Here is a 23,524-nt window from a genome sequence, read left to right as displayed (position 1 = left end):
TATTATTTCATTCAATGAATGCAGAATTTGTTCCCCTCACCAGCAGAACAATGAAGCTTTAATTTATTAAAATTGCATGCAAGGTTGATATAGGATCTAAAAATCTGTGATAATTGGAAAATTTCCACTTTGACTGGGAATTTTAGTGGATAGCCAGGTTATCCTTGGCACAAAGCAAGACAGAGGGGCATTTACAGGCCCAGAAGGGTGAGACACATCAAATACACCCCTGAAACCACATCCCCTCACCTTTAAAAAGAGCTGGAAGCCATTCAGAAGTGTTTTACTCTTCTGCTTCCTCAGGAAGACTTTCCAGATGACAGCAAGGTCCTGCAGGTCCCACTGGGGACCCTCTGCCCTGCCCTGCGTGTGGGCAGTGGCCTCAGCCCTGGTGGCATCATCCACAGAAGTGATCATCCACACACAGAGGCAGGAGATGAGGCTGGCACCCTGGAAATGCCAAAAGGAGGGGTTTGCACCTCCCCTCCTGCTGGAAGGGGGGCATGGTGGGCACAGCATCACAGAAACGCAGGAGCAGCAGTGATGTCACTGCAGACAGCCCTGGGGCAGAGCCAGCGGTGCCACCACCCACCCCCAAATGCCCAGCAGGGCAGACTCACAGGGCAGCAGAGCCTGGCACAGCCAGCTGTGCCATCACCCATCCCCAAATGTCCAGCAGGGCAGACTCACAGGGCAGCAGAGCCCTGGGGCAGAGCCAGCTGTGCCACCACCCATCCCCACAGAATTGCAGACTCACAGGGCAGCAGAGCCTGGCACAGCCCCGGGGCAGAGCCAGCTGTGCCACCACCCATCCCCACAGAACTGCAGACTCACGGGGCAGCAGGCTGCCAGCACGCTGAGGACGGGCGCCCGTGCCCTGAGCCCCTGGGCCAGCAGGAACCCGCAGGGGCTGGGCTGCTCCTGGCACTGCAGCAGGGTGTGGAACAGGCTCCCTGCACGCGCCCTGGCAGCAGCGCCGGCCCCAGGTGCCAGCAGCCTCCCCAGGGCCAGCTGCAGGTGATCCTGGAGCACGGCAGGGAAATCCTGCAGCAGGGCAATGACCTGTGGGGAACAGCGCAGAGCCTCGTGAGGCCACACAACACAGGGCAGGATGGAGGCACTGAACACACAGAGACTAAACACTCCCCAAATTCAGTTTTAGAACAGCTTTGGAGGCCTGGAGAGGAAAAGGGGCTCTGTAGGTGTGAATTATTGTAATGAGAGCTCATCCTTTTCCACAAAGCTCAAATGTCTCCTAGGGAGCCTCAGCTCTGCTCTCTCCTGTAGTGCAGCAACAGAGCTGAAAAGAGCCTACTCGGGTGCTTTTGTGGAGTTATAGATTCTCCAAAACAACAGACAGATCCAAGTTAAAATCCTGCCCTGCTAAGCACCATCTTACCTGGAATTCCCCACTTAGCTTCCTCACATGACTTCTCCCAATTGCTTTTATTGGAGTGTTTTATTCATTTTTAAATCACATTCGGAACCAAAGACGGAAAATTTGGATTCTCAAAAGTTTAAGTATCTTTACTAAAAAATCAATTTGAGTTTTGAAAGGACAGATGAGTGGCTTTATTATAACTTACACGGAACATCCGGCAAGTCTCCAATTAAAAAAAAAGCAGTAACTACTTGAGTTTCAATTAAATTTACAAGGGAAGGGCTCCCACAGCCCCAGGGTATGGAGATCCCAAGAGAACCAAACCCCAGCACTGCTGAGGCTCCTGCTGCCTGCACACTGGGGCATTCCCTTGCTTCAGGACCCAGTTTAGAGCACGGGGAGCTCACCTGGGCGGGCTGGTGGCCGTGCAGCTGGCTCTGGATCAGGAACTGCAGCCACTCGTTGGCTTTGGCACATTCCCTCAGGAAGGACGTGCTCAGCTCCAGGCTGTGCAGCTTGCAGAACTGCACGACCAGGGACCACTGCCTGCTGCACTCACTGGATGTCCTGCACAGGATGCAGAGAGCTGCAGCGCTGGCAGCAGAGCTAGGCACTGAGGGGACCCTGGGGCTGCCTGCACACAGCACCAGGAATCCCTGCACCAGGTCACTGTCCCGGGCTGCCCTCCTTGGTGCTATCTGACACACAGACAGCAGAATGCAGCGCTCAGCCTCACTGCCCAGGTAAGCCCTCACACCAGGCTGCTCTCACCTCTTTATGCCTTGCTGCTCAATGTTATCCCAGAAGGCCTCTTCCAAGGAGGTCAGAACTGCTGCTGCTGCTGCCTTGTCACCATCAGCCAACCTGGTTAACTTCTCCACTGGTTAAAAGAACACATTCCTGAGGTGCCATTGGGAGCAGAGCCAGGGCAGCGCTTTCAGGAGCAGCTCCCTAGCTGGGAAAGCAGATACCTGTGGCCCTGGAGTTAGAAATTCAACTTTCTCAAGTTATTTCTAGGATAAATTGAATTTCCCTACAGGTTTTAACACCTGATCTCCCTGCAGGTATATGACAGGAAGGAGAGAGGAGGTTTGGCAATGGACTTTGTTTAACTCCCTGCAATATTATTACAGCTGAGCCTCACTAATATCAGTCTCAGGCAGCTGCTGGACAGTGCCTGTTAGATCCTGATACAGCCTATATCAGCCCTCCTGCCTTATTTGGCACTACAGGATCAAAATGCACCTTTCAGAACGAGTAAAGCAACAAAGGAACAAAACAACAAAAAGCTCTTCCATGCTTTCAGAGCAGGGCTGAGCCCCAGGCAGCACCCTGCACCCTCCCTCCCTCCCCAGGCACCCAGAGCAGGGCAGACAGGCACGGCCTTACCCAGCGAGTCCCTGGTGGGGCTGTGGCTGGAGATGAGGCCGGCAGCCCTGAGGGCCACCCGCAGCCCCAGGCTGTCCTGGCCCAGCAGCTCCAGGAAGCACACGCAGGCCGCAGCCACCGAGGGGACACCGAAGCAGCTCAGAGCCAGCAGCCGGGCCTCGCGAGCCGCCTGCTGCATCCTGCAAGGGGCACACACAGCTGGCACCCCCCGGGCGAGGGGAGCCTGCCTCCCTTCCCCAGACACCCCCCAAACCCCCTCCCAGGCAAACAGGCACCGCGGGGTTTGCCGAACTCTGAGCCAGCAGCACCAGAGGTAACCGCGAGCCTAAAGTTTCGTATTGGTGAAAAACGTGGGGATGAGAATGAAGGCTCACACGTGACAAGCACAGTTTGCAATTCCATACCTTTATCAAAACTAAAGGTAGTGCAATTTGTGTTATAATTAACAAACACCCCCTCAGCAGCTGAGAAAGGCAGAAAGAGCCCTTGCAGAGTTTGCAGCCCACCGCAGCACCAGGAACCTGAGTCTGACCTGCAGATGGTGCTAAGAGAAAAATGCACCCAAGGGGTTTCCCACAGCAGTCACTGCAATAACCCTGCATCCCTGACTGTCTGTTAAACCATCACTTCACATTAATGTGTTTCCCTTTTTGCCCCAGTTTTACCTGTTTACACAAGAGAAACCAATCTGTGTGGAAATGATGGAGAGAAACAAACAGTGACTAATACACAAACCAGACAAAAACAAAGTGATTTGTTCTAATTCCCACACTAAACAGCAAATTTTAGTATTCAAGCAAGATGTGTCAGTTGACTGAACACCTGATTTCAAAGCTTCAGCCAGGACATTTAATTCCATCAACCCCCAGTGCATTTCTTGCCTTACTAGTTAAACTGAAGAAGTATCACCACTAGGAAATGTCACAGAAAAGGGGCATCATGCTCCTACAAACTCAACTAGAGGCTCAATTTCCTAAAAGACGAGCCCACCCATGTTTGATCAAACTGGAATATTTTCCTCACTTCTCTTGTGCAGATTTCTTGAGGTAACTCCAAACCAAGCTCGCCTCCTTTCAGCGCTATCTGATTTCTAACCCTTGGGACCCCCCAGTTCCCTGCTGGGGACACTCAGTGCTGCAGGGGAGGATGCAGGGGCTCCCTGTGCTGCAGGGGAGGATGCAGGGGCTCCCTGTGCTGCTGGGGAGGATCCAAGGGTTCCCTGTGCTGCTGGGGAGGATGCAGGGGCTCCCTGTGCTGCTGGGGAGGATGCAGGGGCTCCCTGTGCTGCTGGGGAGGATGCAGGGGCTCCCTGTGCTGCTGGGGAGGATGCAGGGGCTCCCTGTGCTGCAGGGGAGGGTGCAGGGGCTCCCTGTGCTGCTGGGGAGGATGCAAGGATTCCCTGTGCTGCAGGGGAGGATGCAGGGGCTCCCTGTGCTGTTGGGGAGGATGCAGGGGCTCCCTCCCTGCCCCCACACTCACAGCAGCCTGGGGGCTTTGCTCCTGGCCAGCTGCTGGCCCAGGAAGGTGCCAAAGGCGAAGGCGGGCCGGCCGTGGCGCAGGTAGAACAGGAAATGCAGCCTCTCCTGCACGGCGTGCCTGCTCACCAGCCCGGGGCTGGAGAAGTGGGGCAGCTGGCTCCAGGCATCTGGGGACACAGAGCAGCACTGTCAGGGACACTCTGAGGGCACAGCAGCAGCAGGGCTCAGCCACAGAGCCTCAGGGGAGAGCCAAACGCGCTCCTCGGGCTCTAGGTCATGCCCAAAACCACTCTGAAATCCCACTCCTCCCTGGGAAAACAGAGCTCTACCACCTCAGCCTGCTTGGAAAACAAAACAATGGTTTTCTAGCTTATATTTCGATACTTTTCTATCTTATACTTTAGATAATTTTTCTATATTTAGAAAAAGTTCTGCCTGCGAAGAGCTTAACGTGAAAATCTAGAATTCTAGTTCAAAACAGAATTTCAGTAGATTACACTATTTTTTTTGTGAAAGAAATGACATTTAGAGTAAATTTATCTGCCAAACAATTCCCCTGGAAAGTAATTTAGGTGCTCAGGCTAGGAAAGCATGTAGGCCTTGGCAAGGGACATACCTGACACAGCCAGAGTGTTTGTTGACTGCCAGCCAAACAATTTCGTGGGATCAAAGGGCATTAATGACTGAAAGATCAGAAACAAAATTAATTGAGGCAGCTTAAGAATTTCACATCACTGTCCTGAAACTCTCAATTTCTAATTATCTTACCATTACAAACATTATAAAATTGAAATGTTGCAATTTCTGCACTATTAAACACCTTGCCCACTGAACACTGCGAGAACATCCCTCTCTGACATTCCAGCACTGCAAACCCACAGGGTGCAGAGACCACCCGAAAAAGCAGCTCAGGATGAAGCTGTGAACTTCAGCTGCACATCCAGGATCCCAAAGAAACAGCCCCTGCCCCCCCTGCCAACAAACCCCTCTGTCCTGGTGCCCTGCCAAAAGCACCCTGTGCACCTGCAGGAGGTGGTACAGAGAGATGTCAGGAGGCAAAATCCCATGAGCAGTGCAGGAGGGAAAGAGAGCAGCCTTGAGCTTGGGGTAAGGGGTCAAGGCCATCTTCAAGAGCTGTGGATCAACTTTCTTTAGAGGTTTTTCCGTATCTTCATTCTGAAGGACCTACATTGCAAGCAAGCAAAAATAATTAGGAGGAAACTGCATTCAATAGCAACAAACCAATTTTGGGGTGTCCCAATCTACCCCAATTTGACAACACAGAAAGTATCATCTTTTTTCCTGTAAAATGCTTTTAAGTTGTATCAGAGCCATGCTCCCAGCACCTGATGCTGCAGAGACTGTGCTGTGGATCGTGACACTCTGGTCACCCCCTCTGCTGCAGCAGTTTTCTATCAAAGGGGACACTCCTCTGTCACAGCCATGAGTGCAGCAGCAGGACAGGGGGTCAGGCAGTACCTGGTCAATGCCCCCAGGCCCATAGACTGTGGTGGCCAGGGCCAGCAGGGTCCTGCCCTCCAGCAGGATGCTGCTCACACCCCCCTGGCTGCTGGGGATCAGCATCTGAGCGTTGGCCAGGCTGGCCTGGAAAATCATCTTGGGATCTTAAAAGGAAAAAAAAGTGACATTTAATTCCATGTAAAACCAGTGTTAAACCATCAATCACACGTTACAGCTGTCCTCTGACTGTGAAAAATGCTGAATTTTCTACTTTTTGTTGTCCATACTGGTTTCCCTCACTTTGCCTATAAACACAGAGAAGATAAGCTCAGGTTTACCAAGCTTTGCCCACACAGGCTGGGCTTGAGCCCCACAGTTTAGCACTGCAGTGGTTTAATTCTTTATCCTACAGTGACCATGCTTTCTAAAAAAGCTGCACTTGGGATTAGTTTTGTCTTTTGTTGATGTGTGACTCCGCAGAAGACGAAATGTTTCAAAAGTGCAAGGAGTTAGGGGCACAAACTCTATTGGTTTTCAGTGAAGCAAACACACAATCCAAGGGCAGGGAAATCAAAATGCACCACAGGGACTAGAGGAAGGTTTCATTTTAATGGGATGTGTGTTTTCCCATGAATTCTCCTCCTGCTCAAGCTGTTGGCCATGTAACTGAGCTGGAGGGAAGGATGGTCACACACAGAGTGATTCTCACTCCTGAGCAGTCTCCAGGTCTGTAAGCACAGTTCCAGCAGGAACTACACCAGATTTCAGAGATGAGGAGGTGATGGATGCAGAGGTTCAATCCAGCTGTGCCCAGCCCTGGGCAGGGCAGGAACATCAGCCCCCTCTGAGCAATTCCTACCTCGGGGACTGCTGGCAACCCCTCTGCACTGCACCAGGAACTCAAACCAGGGGTGTGCTTCCTGCAGCTCCTTGTTACCCAGCACAGGGCAGTTTGCAGGGGTTAAACTGCAAATAAATGAGCAGCACAGTGAAAATACAGCGTTGGTAACCACTGCTGTGACACAGCATTAAAGACTGGAGCACCTCATGGGTGTTAGTGCCAAATACAAGTGGTTAGACAAACAGCCAGGAAATGATGTACTGGCTTTCCTTCTGGTCCACTTCTACATCTCTGCTAATTCCAGTGTTAGACTGGAGTTACAGCTCAGAAATTTTAATTGCCAAGTATCCATTAAGTGGGAAGCATTCACATAGCTCCAACAGCTACTACTGGTACCACCTTCAAACCCCAACTAACCCTAGATTAGGTGGAAATCAGCAATTTCCTTATCTGTGAACATATCAGGAGTCAGCTCACACTTGTGCTCAAGAGAGCTTCTGAATTCTGTAAATTCTGAGTTTCTGAAGAGTAACTTAACTTGGCTCATTTAGGATTGTACTGCTTACAGCATTATACTAATTACAGCTGGAATTGTTTCCTTTCATGACTGACACACAAATTAATATTAAGACAATCTGAATAAAGCTTCAAAATACAGCTTAAAATCTCACATATTGCCCCAGAGTTTCTGGGGAATGACACTGCCAGGGCCGAGGAAAACTCTCCCCACCAACTGTTCAAATTGTTTCCTTCTTTAAATCTGGGATCCCTTGTGGGGTTTGAGGGATGGGAAGCATTCCTACCTGTAATAGTCCAGGTAAGTGTAGAGCAGGTACTGCAGGCCGTGCTCCAGGCAGTGCAGGACAAACTGAGCATGGAAGTCCAGGCCACTGGCAGAGCTGTACTTTGGAGCAGGGTGAGGATTCTGCAGGACTCCCCCCAGGCACGACAGCCTCTGGAGCAGCAGCTCGAAATCTTCCAGCTCAGAAGGGACAAAAATTCCCTTTCTGTCAGGAAAAAGCACAGACACTGATCACACAGCTCTCTTTGACAAGTCCTGATGGGTGTTTCCAGCTCACAATTAGAGCAGACCTTTCCCTCCCAGGGATTAATTTCCTGCAGAGGCAAACACAGAGTGCCAAAATGCACCTGCCTGTGCCCCACAACACTGTGGCTACTGCAGGGCACTGCCCAGAGCAGGGAAATGCTCAGCATTCCCTCCCTGGCATTAAAGTGGGCAGCAGGAATATAACCCCTGACACATAAAAGGGCTGAGGGAGGAGTGCTCCTGCTCTCCTGGCTTTTACTGTTGGCAGATAACTGAAAGCAGGAGACTAAAATCACATTTATCAATGGATTCATGCTGCTTCCAAAAAGAGCAGTATAAAAGCTAATATGTATCAAGGATTTTATCTCTGATTTTGGTTTCCCACAGGAAGAAGAGAGTGTGAAGCCTTGGGGGCCCTACCTGGCCAGCTTGTTGAGGATGTCCTGTCTCATGTAGGGGCTGCACAGAGTGCTCCTGTCCACGATGTCAGGGCTCAGGGGGGGCCAGGCAGCACTGCCACACGGAGCCTGGCTGGGCTCTGACTCCTCAATCCAGGAACAAACCCTCAGCCAGTCATGCTGGGCTGTCGCGTGCATCCAGAGCACCTCAGCACTGCAGCTCTTGAGCTCTGCGTTTCCAAAAGGCAAATGGATGGAACCAGCACACACAAACACTTCTGAGGGAAATGCTGGTGTTTTCTTACACAGAACTGTGCCATGGTTTGGGCTGGGACCTTAAAGAGCATCCAGTTCCTTGGGCAGGGACACCTCCCACTGTCCCAGGTGGCTCCAAACCCCATCCAAGCTGGCCTTGGGCACTGCCAGGGATGCAGGGGCAGCCACAGCTGCTCTGGGCACCTGTGCCAGGGCCTGCCCACCCTCCCAGGGAACGATTCCCAATTCCCAATATCCCATCCATCCCTGCCTCTGGCACTGGGAGCCATTCCCTGTGTCCTGCCCCTCCAGGTATCTATTTTCAATGAACAGTAGCCATGGGATCAAGGGTGCTGTTCCAGGTTTTGGAGCCTCACATTGGCAGAGCTGGACGCAGTTCCCCAGGGCAGGGAGTGGGACAGGATGTGGCAGAGGGTGGCACAGGGTGGCATTCACACCTGGCAAGTCCCTTCCAGCTGACTCCAAACCCCTCTCCACAGGAGGAGCCCAGAGCCAGGATGGAACAGGGTGAGCCCAGAGCCAGGATGGAACAGGGTGAGCCCCACCAGGATGGAACAGGGTGAAACCCCACCAGGGTGGAACAGGGTGAAACCCCACCAGGGTGGAACGGGGTGAAACCCCACCAGGATGGAACGGGGTGAAACCCCACCAGGGTGGAACAGGGTGAAACCCCATCAGGATGGAACGGGGTGAGCTCCATAGGGGTGGAACAGGGTGAGCCCCATCAGGATAGAACAGGGTGAAACCCCACCAGGATGGAACGGGGTGAAACCCCATCAGGATGGAACGGGGTGAGCTCCATAGGGGTGGAACAGGGTGAGCCCCACCAGGATGGAACAGGGTGAGCCCCACCAGGGTGGAACAGGGTGAAACCCCACCAGGATGGAACGGGGTGAGCCCCACCAGGGTGGAACAGGGGGAGCCCCACCAGGGTGGAACAGGGTGAGACCCCACCAGGGTGGAACAGGGTGAAACCCCACCAGGGTGGAACGGGGTGAAACCCCACCAGGGTGGAACGGGGTGAAACCCCACCAGGGTGGAACAGGGTGAAACCCCACCAGGGTGGAACAGGGTGAAACCCCACCAGGATGGAACAGGGTGGAACCCCACCAGGATGGAACAGGGTGAGCCCCACCAGGGTGGAACGGGGTGAAACCCCACCAGGATGGAACAGGGTGAGCCCCACCAGGATGGAACAGGGTGAGCCCCACCAGGGTGGAACAGGGTGAGCCCCACCAGGGTGGAACAGGGGGAGACCCCACCAGGATGGAACGGGGTGAGCCCCACCAGGGTGGAACAGGGTGAAACCCCACCAGGATGGAACAGGGGGAGACCCCATCAGGGTGGAACAGGATGAAAACCCATCAGGATGGAACGGGGTGAAACCCCACCAGGGTGGAACAGGGTGAAACCCCATCAGGGTGGAACAGGGTGAAACCCCATCAGGGTGGAACAGGGTGAGCCCCACCAGGGTGGAACAGGGTGAGCCCCATCAGGGTGGAACGGGGTGAGCCCCATCAGGGTGGAACGGGGTGAGCCCCATCAGGATAGAACAGGGTGAGCACCATAGGGGTGGAACAGGGTGGAACCCCACCAGGGTGGAACAGGGTGGAACCCCACCAGGGTGGAACAGGGTGAGCCCCATCAGGGTGGAACAGGGTGAGCCCCACCAGGATGGAACAGGGTGGAACCCCACCAGGGTGGAACGGGGTGAGCCCCCCTGGCACCCCCTGTGAGTGCCCCACACGGTGGCCCCCGTGGCCGTGCCCTGTCCCAGCGCTCCCCGTGGCCCAGCACTTGCCTTGCTGTGCTCTCCAGGGCAGCAGCACCATGTCCTGCAGCAGGGGCTCCCAGCACAGGGCCCAGCCGAGGCTCAGGGTGAGCCAGGGGGCCCCGGGGCTGCCCCAGCCCAGCTGGGAGCCCAGCACTGCCCGGGGCCCAGCCAGCTCCTGCTGCCTCCTCCAGCTGCTGCACCTGCAACACCGGCCTGGCTCAGGGGGCTCACACAGCCAACAGCACCCGGGGGGGCTCAGCAAAGCCCCCAGCACAGCGTGCCACTGAGCTGAGCTCAAGGGCTCAGAAGGAAAGAACTGCCTGTTTTCCCAACAAATTATCAGTATCATAACAGCTTTACCATCATTTAGCTGTAACATTATTTTCTAGGTTATTTGGCTTGCTGTATTAAAGACATCATAGATCAAAACCAGAGCAAACACCTGAACGCGAGTAATTGAGTGGTAATTCTAATATTATTATTAAAAATGCTTCCTTTGAAGCAGGAGAGCTCTGTCACCCCCACAATGGTTTGTCACGACTCACACAGCAGTGTGTCACGAGAGAACATGACAGCAACTGCCACAGAAACGAGAAAATGACTCAGTCCCCACACTGACTCTGATTTCTGCAAGTGAACACCAGTGTGAAATTAATCAAATTAAAGATTGTATTTGTTAGTGCAATAAATCTCACAGAATGTAGAATCCAGCACATTTTAAACCCCATTAACGCTATTAATTAATAATTAAAATTAATAATCCACATTACCTGGAAAGAGCTTGAGTCTCTTTGTTTTCCTGGAAGGATTCTGAGTAGAAGCTTTCAACCTGATGCACAAAGTCAATCATTTTCTTCTCTTTTTCAGAAAAGTAATTTTCTTCTTGTAAGACTTTCACCTTTAATTCAAATTAAAGCGTTACCTCCACCTGTTAAAATATTACCTCCAATTCCCCCCAGTCTTTAATCTATTCAAGTTGTAAATGATCCTGCAAGTGCAAACAATTAACCAACTGTAGGGAAACAATTCTGAAAGCAGAGGGCAATGCCCTTAAATGACAAGAGGACTCAGACTGTGTGAGAGAAGCAGACCAGAGCAATGAATGACACTGTGCCAGCTCTGTGGTTGAACTGCAGGTGCAGAGGACAGGGATGCTGCAGGAATGCCATCAGGAGGGTGCAGGTACAAGCCCTGGCTGTCTCTGCTCTGAAGGTCACAGCAGTCAGGGTTTATTGTCAGATTAAGCTTTTTTCTGACCCAGAGATGGGGCAACTGAGAGGTGTTCAATAACTTTTAATCCATTTTCAGTCTCACGTGAAGGATGAGACAATACAGATGTTATAATTCATGCTATCCCAATCAGAAGCCAAATATTTCCTAATGACACTAGAAGCATTTCTTGGCCTATCAGCTTTTACCGCAGTATACTGTAAATACCTTAAAGTAAATAATCTAAAATTACCCCTTGTAAGTCCCACTGCAATACATCTTTCATAGCTCCATTTCTCTCAAACATCTAGTCTTATTTATAAGACTATCCTTTGAAACTTGTTTTTAGTTCCGTTTCTCTCTCAACAATGTCTGTCCTGTTCTATAACATCTCTAAGTCAGCATTCCTTATCTCAAAGTCTACATACAAACACACACCACGTGAGCCTTCCACTGAACTTTGAAAGTTTTCTATAAATCCATTTCCCTGGAGCCAGGCAGCCCTGGCTGCACTCACCAGGAGCTCCCTGACGTGCCTGTCCTGCGTGTGCAAGCAGATCTTGTGCAGCTCCTGCTCCACGTCCAAGCCCTGCCACAGAGAGACACCCACTGCAACAGGGGCCCACAGAACGCACTGCTCACATCAGGCACAGGATGGTGAACACAGCAGCTTTTCCCCAAAGCACACAGCCCTGACAGCAGCCTTGTGCCAGCCCTGCACCAGCTCCTGCAGGGATGGCCCTGCCGTCCCCAAACCCTGTGGCCCCATTCTAGGGATGTCCCTGCCATCCCCAAACCCAGGGATGTCCCTGCTGTCCCCAAACCCTGTGTCCCCCTCCCTGGGATGTCCCTGCTGTCCCCAAACCCAGGGATGTCCCTGCTGTCCCCAAACCCTGTGTCTCCATCCTTGGGATGTCCCTGCTGTCCCCAAACCCTGTGTCCCCATTCCAGTAATGTCCCTGCCGTCCCCAAACCCTGTGGCCCCATTCTAGGGATGTCCCTGCTGTCCCCAAACCCAGGGATGTCCCTGCTGTCCCCAAACCCTGTGTCCCCATTCCAGTAATGTCCCTGCCATCCCCAAACCCTGTGTCTCCATCCCAAGGATGTCCCTGCCGTCCCCAAACCCTGTCACCCCTCTCCAGAGCCACCCTTTCTCTGCTGCTCAGCCAGGCTCCCCCAAAGCAGCCATTCCCACTGCAATCCCCCCTGTTTCTGGGGAATCAGCCCGAGGCTCCCCATGCCCTGCACAGTCCCAAAGCAGAGCGAGCACCCCAAACACCTCTCACCATGTTCCTCAGCAGCTCTGAGGCCTCCCTGGTGCTGCCCCTCAGCAGGCAGTCATAGACCAGGCTCAAGCCTGTCTGCAGAAACTCCTGCAGACTCTCAGCAGGGTGTTTCTGCCTTCTGAAGAAGATCTGGGCCTCGGGTATTTTGTTGCTTAGGATGGCCTCAGCAATGACTTCCTAAAGGGAAAAACATGGAACAAACTAGAGCATCCCTATGTTGATTTTCCTCCCCGGTATTTTAAGATATTTCCACGTAAATGATCCCCTTATATAAACTTCATCACAGCAGCAAAAACTGGGTTGCTGATTTTCACCTCTGGTGTCAGTTTTTCCCATTCCTGGCTCTCCTCTATCTCAGGCAGGTCCTCATCCAGCTCAGCTCCCTGCCCTGGGGTCACTGCTGGGTGAGGGTATCTCCTCAGGAACTTCCTCAGCTTAATGATGTAATCAGTTAAAATATCTGCAGCCTTCTGCAGGAACTCATCAGGCTCTGCAAAAGCATCCAAGATTTCAGTTAAATGGGAATGAACAGGCAGGATTTTAATGCTCAGCAATGCTGAATTAACAAATGTGCTGGTTATGATTAATAGACAGACACCCCTCAGAGGGAAGAGCACATAACTCTGTCCCCTGTGCAGGCAGTGACAGCCCAGCACCCTGTCAGGACACAGCCCCAGCCCCACAGAGCTCCCTGCCCTCACTGAGGGGTTTTCCTGCCCAGGGACCAGTAAAGGAGAACTGAAATTTTCTATTAATCCCACCAATTATTCATTAGGTAAGTCCAGTCTAAAACAGAGCAATGAACATCTTTCACTCAATTCTAGTATCTTTATGTTAATCTCAAGCAAATTCAAGCTTTTAATTAAAAGAATTAGCAGTTCTTACTTACTTAAATGATGACACACGACTAGGTATGACCCAGCAGGAGTGCTCTTACCCTCTGTGTGCACAAAGATTTCCTCCAGCTGCTTGGTGAGGAAAGCCAGGGCGAGGTTCAGGAGCTGCTCAGAGAAGGGTTTGCTGTGGGGCTCCATATCATTGTCTTGGATTGCTGAGCAGAGCAAGTTCAGAGCTGGCCTGAGCTCCTCCAGACCTGCAATGGTTCCAGAAACAGCTCACACATCAGCATCCTGCACTGAGCCATGGACAGAGGGATGAAATGAACCCCTGAGGTTCCTCACTCACTTCTCAGGTAGGACTGCGAGGCAGCAGCCCCAGGGCAGGCTGCAGACAGACTGAAAACACTTTCTTTGCTTTTCAAAAACAAGTCCACTGTGTCCAGCTGGCGATTCTCCAAACCTGCCTGGACACACACAAACACAACAATTAAGCATGGATTTACAGCCATACACCATGCACTTACTTCAGCCTCAGTGACACGGAAACCAGAGGGGATTTAAACTCTGTGTGCAGCCTGCAGTAACAAGGGGACCTGCACAGAGCCTCTGCTCCAGCCCTGCCCTGCATCTCCACACACAAAATGTTATTGCAGCAGTATGAAGTAAATACTATGAGAATCAGGATGCTGAATAAGCTTACAGCAATTTTATAAGAACAGCACAATAAACACAGAAATCTAGATCCAAGGATTTCTTTTCATATTTAACATTTTGCAAGGGGACAAAAACTGCTGGCAAAATTGCTTTTGAGTCCAATTAAGAGGGAATTTTGAGCACTGCTTTGTTCTCTTTTATTTTATTAATGTGCATTCACTTTGCTGCTGTACTTCTTCCTTTGGGTTACTCATCTGCTTGGGGTTTTGCTGTTTATTCAATAACTAAACCACTTTCTTTTGCCCCTAGGTTTGAGGCACACTTTTAATTGTGTCTAAACCCACACTGGCATCGCTAAACAGCATTCAATGTTTGAAATACAGGATTTGTTATTTGCAGGACAGCTTGCAAACGACAGGCAGCTTTCCTCACCTCGAGGGCATGGATGGGAATGGAGCACCTCTCCCAGCCATTGAGGTGGCACAGGGAATCCACAACCCCAGCACTGCCAAACATCATCAGCCTGGTCAGGAACTCCTCCTGAGTGACCCCAAACAGCACCAGGGACAGACCACGCTCTGAAGGACACAGCCAAGGCATTATTAAAGACAGAGCAGCCCCTTTCTGGCAGCAGCATTTCTACCCACCGCTGCTTCCAGAAGAGCAAGGCAAGGCTGCAGCAGCTCCCTTTGGATTTCCCCAAGCAGGAATGCAATGGAAGTCACCCACCAGCAGCCAGGTAAACCACTAAAACCCCCAAAGCAGCTCTCAGAACAGTTTATGGGCCCTCACCTGTCAGCAGCAGACACAGTGGCAGCTCTGCACTGCACTCCACATAGGCACTGCTCCTGCCAAAGCAGGAACACGTCACCTGCTGGGACTCAAAATCCCAGAGCGCCACAGACAGCCCCGTGTCCTGTGCCTGCACCACAAACACTGCCTTGGCTCCAGTCACCAGCTTGCACTCCAGTTTCACCCTGTCCTGGGCTGCTCCCACGGGGATTTGTGCCCGCTGCTGTCCTGCACCCCCAGGCTGCCCTTGGAGGGCTGGGGAAGCTGCCCAAGTGACAGCCCGGGGGACAAAGGCCACCATCCTCTCTGGATCCTCACAAACTTCAGGATCGTGATCTTCCAGATGGGTCAAAAACTGATACCAAGGCAAATTCAGGTCGTTCACCAAATGTGCAGAGCCTGGTGTTCTTCTCCTCCTGACTCTGTCCCACAGTGAGGACAGGTGTGCTTTCCAGGACCTGCCAAGGGGACAGAGTCACCTTGACACCAGGTATTACCCCAGCAACAAGGCAGGCAAAGCTTTCTCAGTTAGACAAAATGCACTTAGACCTCATAAAATCCATCCAGCATCCTGCATTTTAACCTTAGCACAGCCTCTTTATTTGTATTTAGATACCACCTGCAGCCAAGCTGAGTGACCACAGCAGGATCAGCTGAAAACGTCCATGTCCAGCATTTTTAGTGAAAAGTTTTCTTTTCCTCACAGAAAATGCCAAGTAAAAAATAGCAGAACAGGCAGTTATAGATAGTTATATATAGATTATAGTTATAGATAGTTATATATAAATGTTCTACTACATTTTAATTGATAACAAATAGTTATTAATTAAACAACCATCTAACAGAATTAACTCCAGAACTGAACCTTTCTCATCTATACACCAAGCTATAACTGACATGCTTTATTAGTAGCAATGCTCTAAGACTCACAGGTAACCCCCCAAGCAGCAATTCCTGTTTGGAAGCTGTCCAATGCCACACCTAAAGCTGTCTTGGTCCACCCCAAATTCAAAACATTTACAGCAGAATGGCTGATTTTACCTGTCCCAACTACAAGGGAAAACACAGCCCAGCAGTTTATTACCAGTGATGCAAAGGAGGCAAAGGCCAGCCTGTGCCAGGAGCTCTTCCCCCTGTACCTGTCTGTGCGGAAGGGCAGCGGCAGGAGCTCCATGCTGTGCTCAGAACTGGCCAGCTCATCCTCATCCAGCCCCTCTGCAGGCTTCACTGGCAGACTTTCAGGATCTCTCTTACAGAACAAATGTTCAGGGAACTGTCTGTAAAGAAATAAACATGAAATTTCACCTTGCTCATGATTTGAGATGTTTTTTTCATGTTTAACTCCTCCAGCAGCTCTGGGTGCAGTTTTCTCTCAGGGTAACAGGTGAGCCATCAAAACCTGATGCTCTTTCCTGTGAGGTGGATTCTACCTCTTAATTACCAGCTGGCCCTAATTCATCAAGCTAAATCAGTACAGCTGTACCAGCACAGTTTGATAATTCCACATCCTACAGTATTTCTAAATACCCCTGGCACTGAGAGCACCTCATCTTCCTGGAAACAACATGAAGGGCAAGACTATTTATCCGCTTGTTAACAGACAGATTAAAATAAAGAGATGTTACAGACACAGCTTCCTTTGTGACAGAGAATAAATTAAAGCAAGCAATGCAAGGACAATATTTAAACAAAGAGGGAATTTCTGCTCTAGCACAGAAGTCAGAGTGAAAAGCTGGCAGCACCGCGGTGAGGACAGGCCCAGAATTCAGGAGCTGGGAGGCTCAGGGAGCCCAGAGCCCAAAGCTGTACCTGAAGTAGGTGTTGAGCTGCACAGCCAGGGCCCGGTGGCAGCTGTCGGTCACCACGGCCGTGCTGAGGTCAGGGGACACTGCCAGGGCAGCCAGGGAGGACACAGGGGCTGGGCCCGCCCCCTGCCCAGCCCCCAGGGCTACACCCACCTTCCCCAGGCTGGCACCATCACAGCAGTCAAATATGTCTGCAAACAGCATCAAGGAAAAGGCCAGGCCTGGAGGGAACAACAGAGCAGTGACACAGCAGGGCAAGGCGCTGAGTTGGGGCTCCAGGAGCAGGGAAAGGCAAGCTGGCTTCCCTGTGCTCTCGTGTGCCAGAGGAGATGAGCAGGGACAGGTCAATGCCAGCAGCTGGTGGAGCTGACGGGCCTGAGCCCCTGCTCATCCCAACACCAGGCTCCCTGCGAGCCTGCAGATCATTTCTGCTTTAATTCAGCCATGAGGTGACAGCAGAAGTCAGCCTGTTACACACAGACCCATGAGTCAAACCCCTTAATGAAACCCATAAATCCAGATATGCAGTGGGGAACCCTGCACACACAGCTGTGGCACTTCTCTACAACAACCAGGATTTGGCTGCACAACCTTCTCTGCAGGCGCCACTTAAATGCCTGTAAAGAAATTTCTGCTCAGCCCTGAGAGCAGAGAAAAGCAACTTTGCCCCTCCAGATGATCCTCCCTGATCTCTCCTGCAAAGGATACAAATCCAGCCAGCAGTGTCCAACAGGAACAGGATCCCCCTGCAGAAGTGGGAGTCTGCAATCCTCCCCACGGCTCCTGCAGGCAGGGCCAGGGGGAAGCAGCCACAGGGCTCTGGGGGTGAGCCTTCCCCAGGAAAGGCCAGGTGCACAAGGAGAAACCGGTTCAGCAGAAGTTTGCACTTGTTGTTTCCAAAAGACAGAATCTTCACAGAAGAAATTGAAGGCAGACCTGTAAATTTAAAGATATTTAAATTTCAGATTACATCCAGACAGACTTTTGATTTGTAAAGGAATCCCAAGAAAATGACAGCTCAAATTCATTGCCCCAGTTCCCATCCTAGCAGAAGTTGAGGTGGTTGGTTTGAAATCTCATTTTCTGTGCCAGGGGCACTAATTCTACAACCATTTCCCAAAAATTTTTATGTGGCTAATTCAGTGGACAATACTGTGAAGAACATTTAAAAAATCAACACAAAATAGGATTTCAGTCAGCACTGAGAAGAAAAGCTACAAACTTTGGAAATAAAATATTTTAGGAAGGGAGACTGTTTAGGAACATGTAAAATACCAAAGGCTCATTCTAACTGCACACTATGTTTGCTAATCATAAAATACAAGGTTAAATGTTTAATTAGTCTTTGCAGGGTGATTGATGAGCCTTGTCTCCCTTTTCTTCCCATTAGTCCCAATTTTTTAACTAAAGTTAAAAGTTGAGAGAGCAGGGTCGCATATATCTTATTAAAATTCATTTTTAACTACGTATCACTCAAACACGATCCTACAAGAGTTTAATTCCTTCTGACAATGTCACCTTTGAACACAGAAATGTCCCCATTATTTTTCAAGCCCGTGAATCCTGCTGATCCCATTGGAGCAGTGGGGAGGTACCTGAAATTCCCTGGTGCTCCATCCCACCAGGAGAAGCAGAACCAGAGCTGCAGTATTTCACACATGCCACACATTGCAATTTACTCACTGATGTTTTTATCTTCAAGGAGCTTTTTCAGCGTCTCTGCCTCACAGCTGTGCAGGGAATTGGGGTTGTGTTTTCCATCTTCCACGTTGAACTCATAGACAAACAGGTCATGGCTTTGAGCAAGAGCCAGGAGCTTTGTCGTATTGGACTGGGAACCATCATCTTCCGAGCTGTCCCACAGGAAGCTGAAGGTGAAACATTCAGGGAGGTTATGGCTTTATTCCCTGTCCCCATTTCCCAGGCTGACCATTCTGGGTGTGCACTGACTGGGGACACCACCTTCACTCCATCACTGAAAGCCCTGCTGCCCCCCTGGACCCCCAGCACTGAGCTGCTTCATCCCTGGCAGGACAGAGCCTGAGGAAGCCCAGCTCCTCTTCCTCCTCCTCCTCCTCTCCAGGATGAAGGGGTTCCACCCTCTGCATTCTCCACTCCAGCCAGGACACAGGGATGCTCTGCCTCAGGAGAGCACCAGCACAAGGGAGAGCAGAACACACTGTCCATTCCAGACCTTTCCCTGGTTTTTGGGCTGAGAACCCCTCGAGGTGTGTCACACCGGCTCCGTGGTGATGGGAGGGGACAGAGTGACCAGCTCAGCACGGGGCAGGGCAAACCAGAGAGCAGAGCCCTGTGACAGCACTGACACACAGGCCAGGCTGGGCACTGGGGCTGGCAGCAGCGTGGGACAGGGGCGGTGTCCCTGCCACGGCCGGGGTGGCGCTGGGTGGGGTTTAATGTCCCTTACAGCCGAGACAGCTGGGGATTCTGTGCGACACAGCACGTCCGGCTGCTGCTGCCGGACACCGCAGATGCTCAGAACTAAGGCGTGCTTTCGGCTCGGCACCGAGGCTGCCGAAGCAGATGCTGGAGCCACCACGCGTTAAAGCCACCATGTGCTAAAGCCACCATGTGACCGCCGAGTGTCACCCGGGCTGGCCCCGGGCTGCGGGGGAGGCACTGGGGCGTGAAGCAACAGCGCGACAGACAGACAGACAGACAAACCCTTCTTGTTTGCTCTGGGATCAGCTGCCGCGAGCACACCCGGCCGGACGGACAGACACCACCCGGCCGGACGGACAGACACCACCCGGCCGGACGGACAGACAGAAACCACCCGGCCCCGCCGCGGCTCCGGGAGCGCTCCCGTTGCGGTCCCGCCGCCCCGGTCCGCACTCACTCAGCCCAGGCTCCCGGTACTCACTCAGCCCAGGCTCCCGGCAGCACGCTGCCCCGCTGCCCGCTCCCGCCGGCCCCCAGTGACTCCAGGCGGATGCCGCCGGCCAGCAGCACGGTGCCCAGGGCGTGCCGGGCCCTGCTCAGCCGCACCCGCGCCGCGCCCCGCGGCTGCTCCGAGCGGGGTACCAGCAGCACTCGCAGCTCCGCCGGGGGCCCGGCCGCCGCCATCCTCCGGCCCGGCCTCAGCGCCGCCCGACGCGCCCGGCCCGAGCCGCCGCCATCCCCGCGGGGCCGCCCCTCGTTCCGGTCAGCTGGGCACGGCCGGGCCCGACTACAGCCCCCAGCAGGCAGCGCGGCGCAGCAATGCGCGCTGGGAGCTGCAGTTTTCCCCGACCGGCAACTTCAGCGGAGTTTTCTTTATCTTTAAGTAGAATTCTCTGTGTCTTTTCTCTGATATCTGTTGCAGATGGATCCCCATAGCATTTCTGTGTCCCCACTCTGCGGCACCGGCTGTCTCGGGGGTCCCTCTATGTCCCGGAGCTGTCTCTCTGTGTCCCGAGGGGTCCTTTTGTGCCCCCACTCTGTGTCCCGGAGCTATCCGGGGGTCACTCCGTGTCGCGGGATGGTCCCTTTGTGTCCCCACTCTGTGTCCCGGAGCTATCCGGGGGTCACTCCGTGTCGCGGGATGGTCCCTTTGTGTCCCCACTCTGTGTCCCGGGTCCCTTCTCCGTGTCCCGGGGTCCCTCCGTGTCCCCACTCGCTGTCCCGGGCTCTCTCCGTGTCCCGAGAGCTCCCTGTGGCCCCACCCCGGACGCGAGGCCACGCCCCCATGGGCGTCGTTCCCGGTAGCTCCCCGCCCATTGGCCGGCCCCGGCCCCGCCCCCGGCTGCCATTGGCCGGCGCCGCCCCGCCCAGGCGGAAGCGCGGCGGCCCGCGGGCCGATGGCGGAGCGCGGCCATGGCGCTGGCGCTGGCGCTGCTGTGGCAGGCGCTGGGCCGGGTGTGGCGGAGCCCCGCCAGTAGCGCCCGCCATGCGCCCCCGAGCCGCACCATGGAGCACGACAGGGCCATCGAGGTCTACGGTGACTGCCGGGGGGCGCGGGGGCCGCGGGGGAGCCCCGGGAACGGTGCCGGTTTGCCCTTGGGGGGCTGAGGGGGAACGCGCGGGGTCCTGAGGGGCTCGGAGCGCTGACGGGGCCCCGAGGGGCTGGGCAGGGAGAAGGGGCCCGCTTGGCTCTTTGGGATCGCTTGTGGCTGCCAAAGAGTGCAGCATCAGCAGTGCTGGAAGGGGTGCTCGTGGAAATCCCTCGTTTGAATCCCAGGGAAGATTCCTTACTGTGCCCCTTGTCTCAGATATAATCCGGACTATCCGGGACCCGGAGAAGCCAAACACTTTGGAAGAACTGGAAGTGGTGACGGAAAACTGCGTGGAAGTGCAGGAGATAGGGGAGGATGAATATCTGGTCATCATCAGGTTTACACCAACAGTACCTCATTGCTCCTTGGCCACTCTCATCGGTGAGATCCCTTAATGAGATCACAAACCAAGAGCTCGGGGTCCTTGGGGGCTGTCTGCATGCCACCGGTCCCAGTGCAGATTCAGTCTTGCCTGCCTGTGTTGGTTTGATCAGGAATTGCAACTTAAGAGCCCAACACCAGTGCAACCAAACCAAAAACCAAACCGAGCGAAAAAACCCCAAATCCAGAGAAATGGGGACTCCCATGTGTTTGTGTCATGTTAGGGAATCTCTTCAAAGAGAATCTCTCAAACCTCTGCTGAGAAGTGATACGGGATTCCTTCTGTGTATTCTCCAAGTTACTTCAGTAATGTTATTAATTGAGTTTGTCAACTCTTCAACTTTTAAAAAGAAAAAAAAATACAACTTTCTGCTCGTCCCCTTTCCCTCTGTGGCTTGTGCTGCTCAAAGTACAAAAGGACACTGTTAGTTACACTGGTTATTAAACGTGGATTCTCTGAAAATGCTCCTCAGACCTTCAATTTTACAGGAAAATCTCTTTTGTGTTCTCTTTGAACAGGCCTTTGTTTAAGAATAAAACTTCAGAGATGTTTGCCTTTTAGACACAAGGTAAAGTGCCTGGTTTGAAGCCCGTGTTAAATTCCATCAATGAATGGCAGCCTCCCTAAATTAAACACAGACCTTTAGAGACTTGACCCCAATAATGTAAAGAACACAGTAATTACCTGAGGATGGCTGCAGTTGGTTTTTGGGTGGTGGTTCTGGTTTTGTAGCTGCTCCAGGCTCCCAGCTGAGCACTGCAAAGGGAGCTCCTGGCAGCTGTCCCCTCCTGGGGCAGCAGGGTGACAGCCCTGTGTGAGTGGGGACGGGGTTTTCCTGCCAGGAGGGAAGTGTCCCACTGCTGTGCTGCCCCTAACACTGCTGATCTCTCCTGCAGCTGGAAATCTACATTTCTGAGGGCACACATTCCACGGAGGAGGACAGTGAGTAGAGCCTGTGCATGCTGCTGCTTCAGCCTCTTGTGCCCTGTCCTGTGCTGCCCTGCCTCCCCAGGAACTAACCCCCTGTCAGAGCCTGCACACCCAGTGGCATCAAGGTGTGCCCAGGGCTGTGGTGGCCCTGTGACCACCTGCTGGCTGCTGCTTTGGATTTATAACAAAACCCCCCAGTTTGGGCAGGTATTTGTAACAAAAATTGAGTAATTGACATGAGGAGCTGCCTCAGCTCTTGGCCCCACTGTCCTGAGCTCCCCACACCAAATCTGGAGGTTTCTAGGGCAGGTTTTGCAGGAAAGCTGGCATGACCTGGGTGTTCTGCCCAGCCAGAGCCCAGCAGTGCCCAGAGCATTCAGTGCCTGCCAGAAATGGGATATTGTGGTTAAAGAGCTGCACACTCAACCTGGCCCACTCATTTACCCTGAATTTCACTCTTGGGTTTGGGACACGCCACTGGAACACCTCACAGCCTTTTCCCGAGCTGGAAAAGTGACAGGAATTATGATTTCCCATGGTTGCCTTGTGGTGACTGCTCTTGTCTCTGCCCGGTTCCCCATTTCCCAGCGATGCCCCTCAAAATGCCCTTTCCTGCTGAGCCCTGTGCTGTGTTTTGCAGTCAACAAGCAGATCAACGACAAGGAGAGGGTGGCAGCAGCCATGGAGAACCCGAACCTGCGCGAGATCGTGGAGCAGTGCGTCACCGAGCCCGACTAGGGACACAGCCCTGCTGAGCCCGAGCTGATCAATGCAGCAACGCCCCGGGCTTTACACTGGAGTTGTTTTTATCTTCCATGTGTTCTTTTTAAAAGAGAAATTGTTTATAAGATAGATTTAAATTAAGAGGAATCAGTCTCTAAAGGAAGCCCGGTGTATAGTGCTGGGAGTTTGTAATTTTTGGTGTCCAGAGGAATATTTTGTGATTCGAAGCAACACATCTGCATTGCCTTCTGAGAGGCGTTGTGATACAAATTCAGTTTTGCAAGTTGAATTTCTACATTGTTTCAATCACTGCACTGTAAAAATAAAACAGATTCTTGTACTGAAGCGTTGCTTTCTGGGTCCTGAATTTGTTTTGGTTTTTTCTTAAGGATCAAGTTTAGATTTCTATTCCAGAAATTAATTTCATTCAACATTTCAGTGTTGATAAACATTAAAGCTGAAATTAATTCAAAAGAATTTGGAGCTGAGGGACTGGACTAGAACAAGGAGATTTTTACTGGGGCACAATTCCTGCCAAATCCTTGCGCTTTTTTTCCTGTTAGTGTCACACACTTCTGATTCTGGAAGCTTTGCTTCATAACCACCCGGAGGGTGAAGTTTCCCTGTGGATTAGAACTTGATCCTGCTGTTCCTTCTGACTTTCCTGCAGTGTGGGAGGTGGCAGCATCCCCCAGCCCCTCCTGCTGGCTGCCACTGTCCTGCTCCTGTCACTGCACCCTCACCTGGAGCACCCACAGCATTTCCAGCTGCCCACCTTTCCCACTGGGGCCATTCCCAGCATGGATCTGAGCATGGATTTATGGATTTACCTTTCCCTGGGACTCAGGCAGTTCCCTCCTGCT

The 23,524-nt window shown here is 52.5% G+C and overlaps 2 protein-coding genes across 2 annotated transcripts in view; one reads left to right on the top strand and one right to left on the bottom strand.

The window, feature by feature from the left end:
• SPG11 (SPG11 vesicle trafficking associated, spatacsin) overlaps positions 1–19,718 on the bottom strand; it is a 29,577-nt gene extending 9,859 nt beyond the window's left edge. The window contains exons 1-26 of the mRNA XM_058033104.1: positions 19,516–19,718; positions 18,315–18,499; positions 17,340–17,567; positions 16,636–16,822; positions 15,966–16,103; positions 14,827–15,284; positions 14,467–14,612; positions 13,727–13,844; positions 13,479–13,634; positions 12,856–13,031; positions 12,542–12,718; positions 11,773–11,844; positions 10,817–10,944; positions 10,074–10,246; positions 8,019–8,226; positions 7,354–7,557; positions 6,569–6,675; positions 5,728–5,873; positions 5,272–5,433; positions 4,865–4,931; positions 4,250–4,415; positions 2,771–2,949; positions 2,153–2,261; positions 1,789–1,948; positions 835–1,062; positions 250–450 (exon numbers count right to left, since the gene is read on the bottom strand). Coding sequence (XP_057889087.1) covers positions 250–450; positions 835–1,062; positions 1,789–1,948; positions 2,153–2,261; positions 2,771–2,949; positions 4,250–4,415; positions 4,865–4,931; positions 5,272–5,433; positions 5,728–5,873; positions 6,569–6,675; positions 7,354–7,557; positions 8,019–8,226; positions 10,074–10,246; positions 10,817–10,944; positions 11,773–11,844; positions 12,542–12,718; positions 12,856–13,031; positions 13,479–13,634; positions 13,727–13,844; positions 14,467–14,612; positions 14,827–15,284; positions 15,966–16,103; positions 16,636–16,822; positions 17,340–17,567; positions 18,315–18,499; positions 19,516–19,718 — 4,482 coding nt within the window. The remainder of the gene's footprint in view (positions 1–249; positions 451–834; positions 1,063–1,788; positions 1,949–2,152; positions 2,262–2,770; positions 2,950–4,249; positions 4,416–4,864; positions 4,932–5,271; positions 5,434–5,727; positions 5,874–6,568; positions 6,676–7,353; positions 7,558–8,018; positions 8,227–10,073; positions 10,247–10,816; positions 10,945–11,772; positions 11,845–12,541; positions 12,719–12,855; positions 13,032–13,478; positions 13,635–13,726; positions 13,845–14,466; positions 14,613–14,826; positions 15,285–15,965; positions 16,104–16,635; positions 16,823–17,339; positions 17,568–18,314; positions 18,500–19,515) is intronic.
• A 712-nt stretch (positions 19,719–20,430) lies between these two features.
• Positions 20,431–23,006, top strand: CIAO2A (cytosolic iron-sulfur assembly component 2A). The gene is made up of 5 exons (XM_058033383.1): positions 20,431–20,571; positions 20,843–21,007; positions 21,527–21,576; positions 21,905–21,950; positions 22,579–23,006. The coding sequence occupies exons 1-5, from the start codon at positions 20,448–20,450 to the stop codon at positions 22,674–22,676; spliced, it is 483 nt and encodes a 160-aa protein (XP_057889366.1). The 5' UTR covers positions 20,431–20,447; the 3' UTR covers positions 22,677–23,006.
• Positions 23,007–23,524: the final 518 nt, after the last annotated feature.

This window comes from Melospiza georgiana, chromosome 13 (genome assembly GCF_028018845.1).
Source record: "Melospiza georgiana isolate bMelGeo1 chromosome 13, bMelGeo1.pri, whole genome shotgun sequence".
NCBI classification, from domain to species: domain Eukaryota; kingdom Metazoa; phylum Chordata; class Aves; order Passeriformes; family Passerellidae; genus Melospiza; species Melospiza georgiana.
Note: the sequence above shows the minus strand (reverse complement) of the source record. Positions and strands in the feature narration are given on the sequence as shown.

Coding starts and splice junctions, on each gene's coding strand:
- CIAO2A (XM_058033383.1), top strand. CDS start 20,448: ATGGCGCTGGCGCTGGCGCTGCTGTGGCAGGCGCTGGGCCGGGTGTGG. Junction 20,572..20,842: donor CAGGGCCATCGAGGTCTACG/GTGACTGCCGGG, acceptor CCCTTGTCTCAG/ATATAATCCGGACTATCCGG. Junction 21,008..21,526: donor CTCCTTGGCCACTCTCATCG/GTGAGATCCCTT, acceptor CTCTTTGAACAG/GCCTTTGTTTAAGAATAAAA.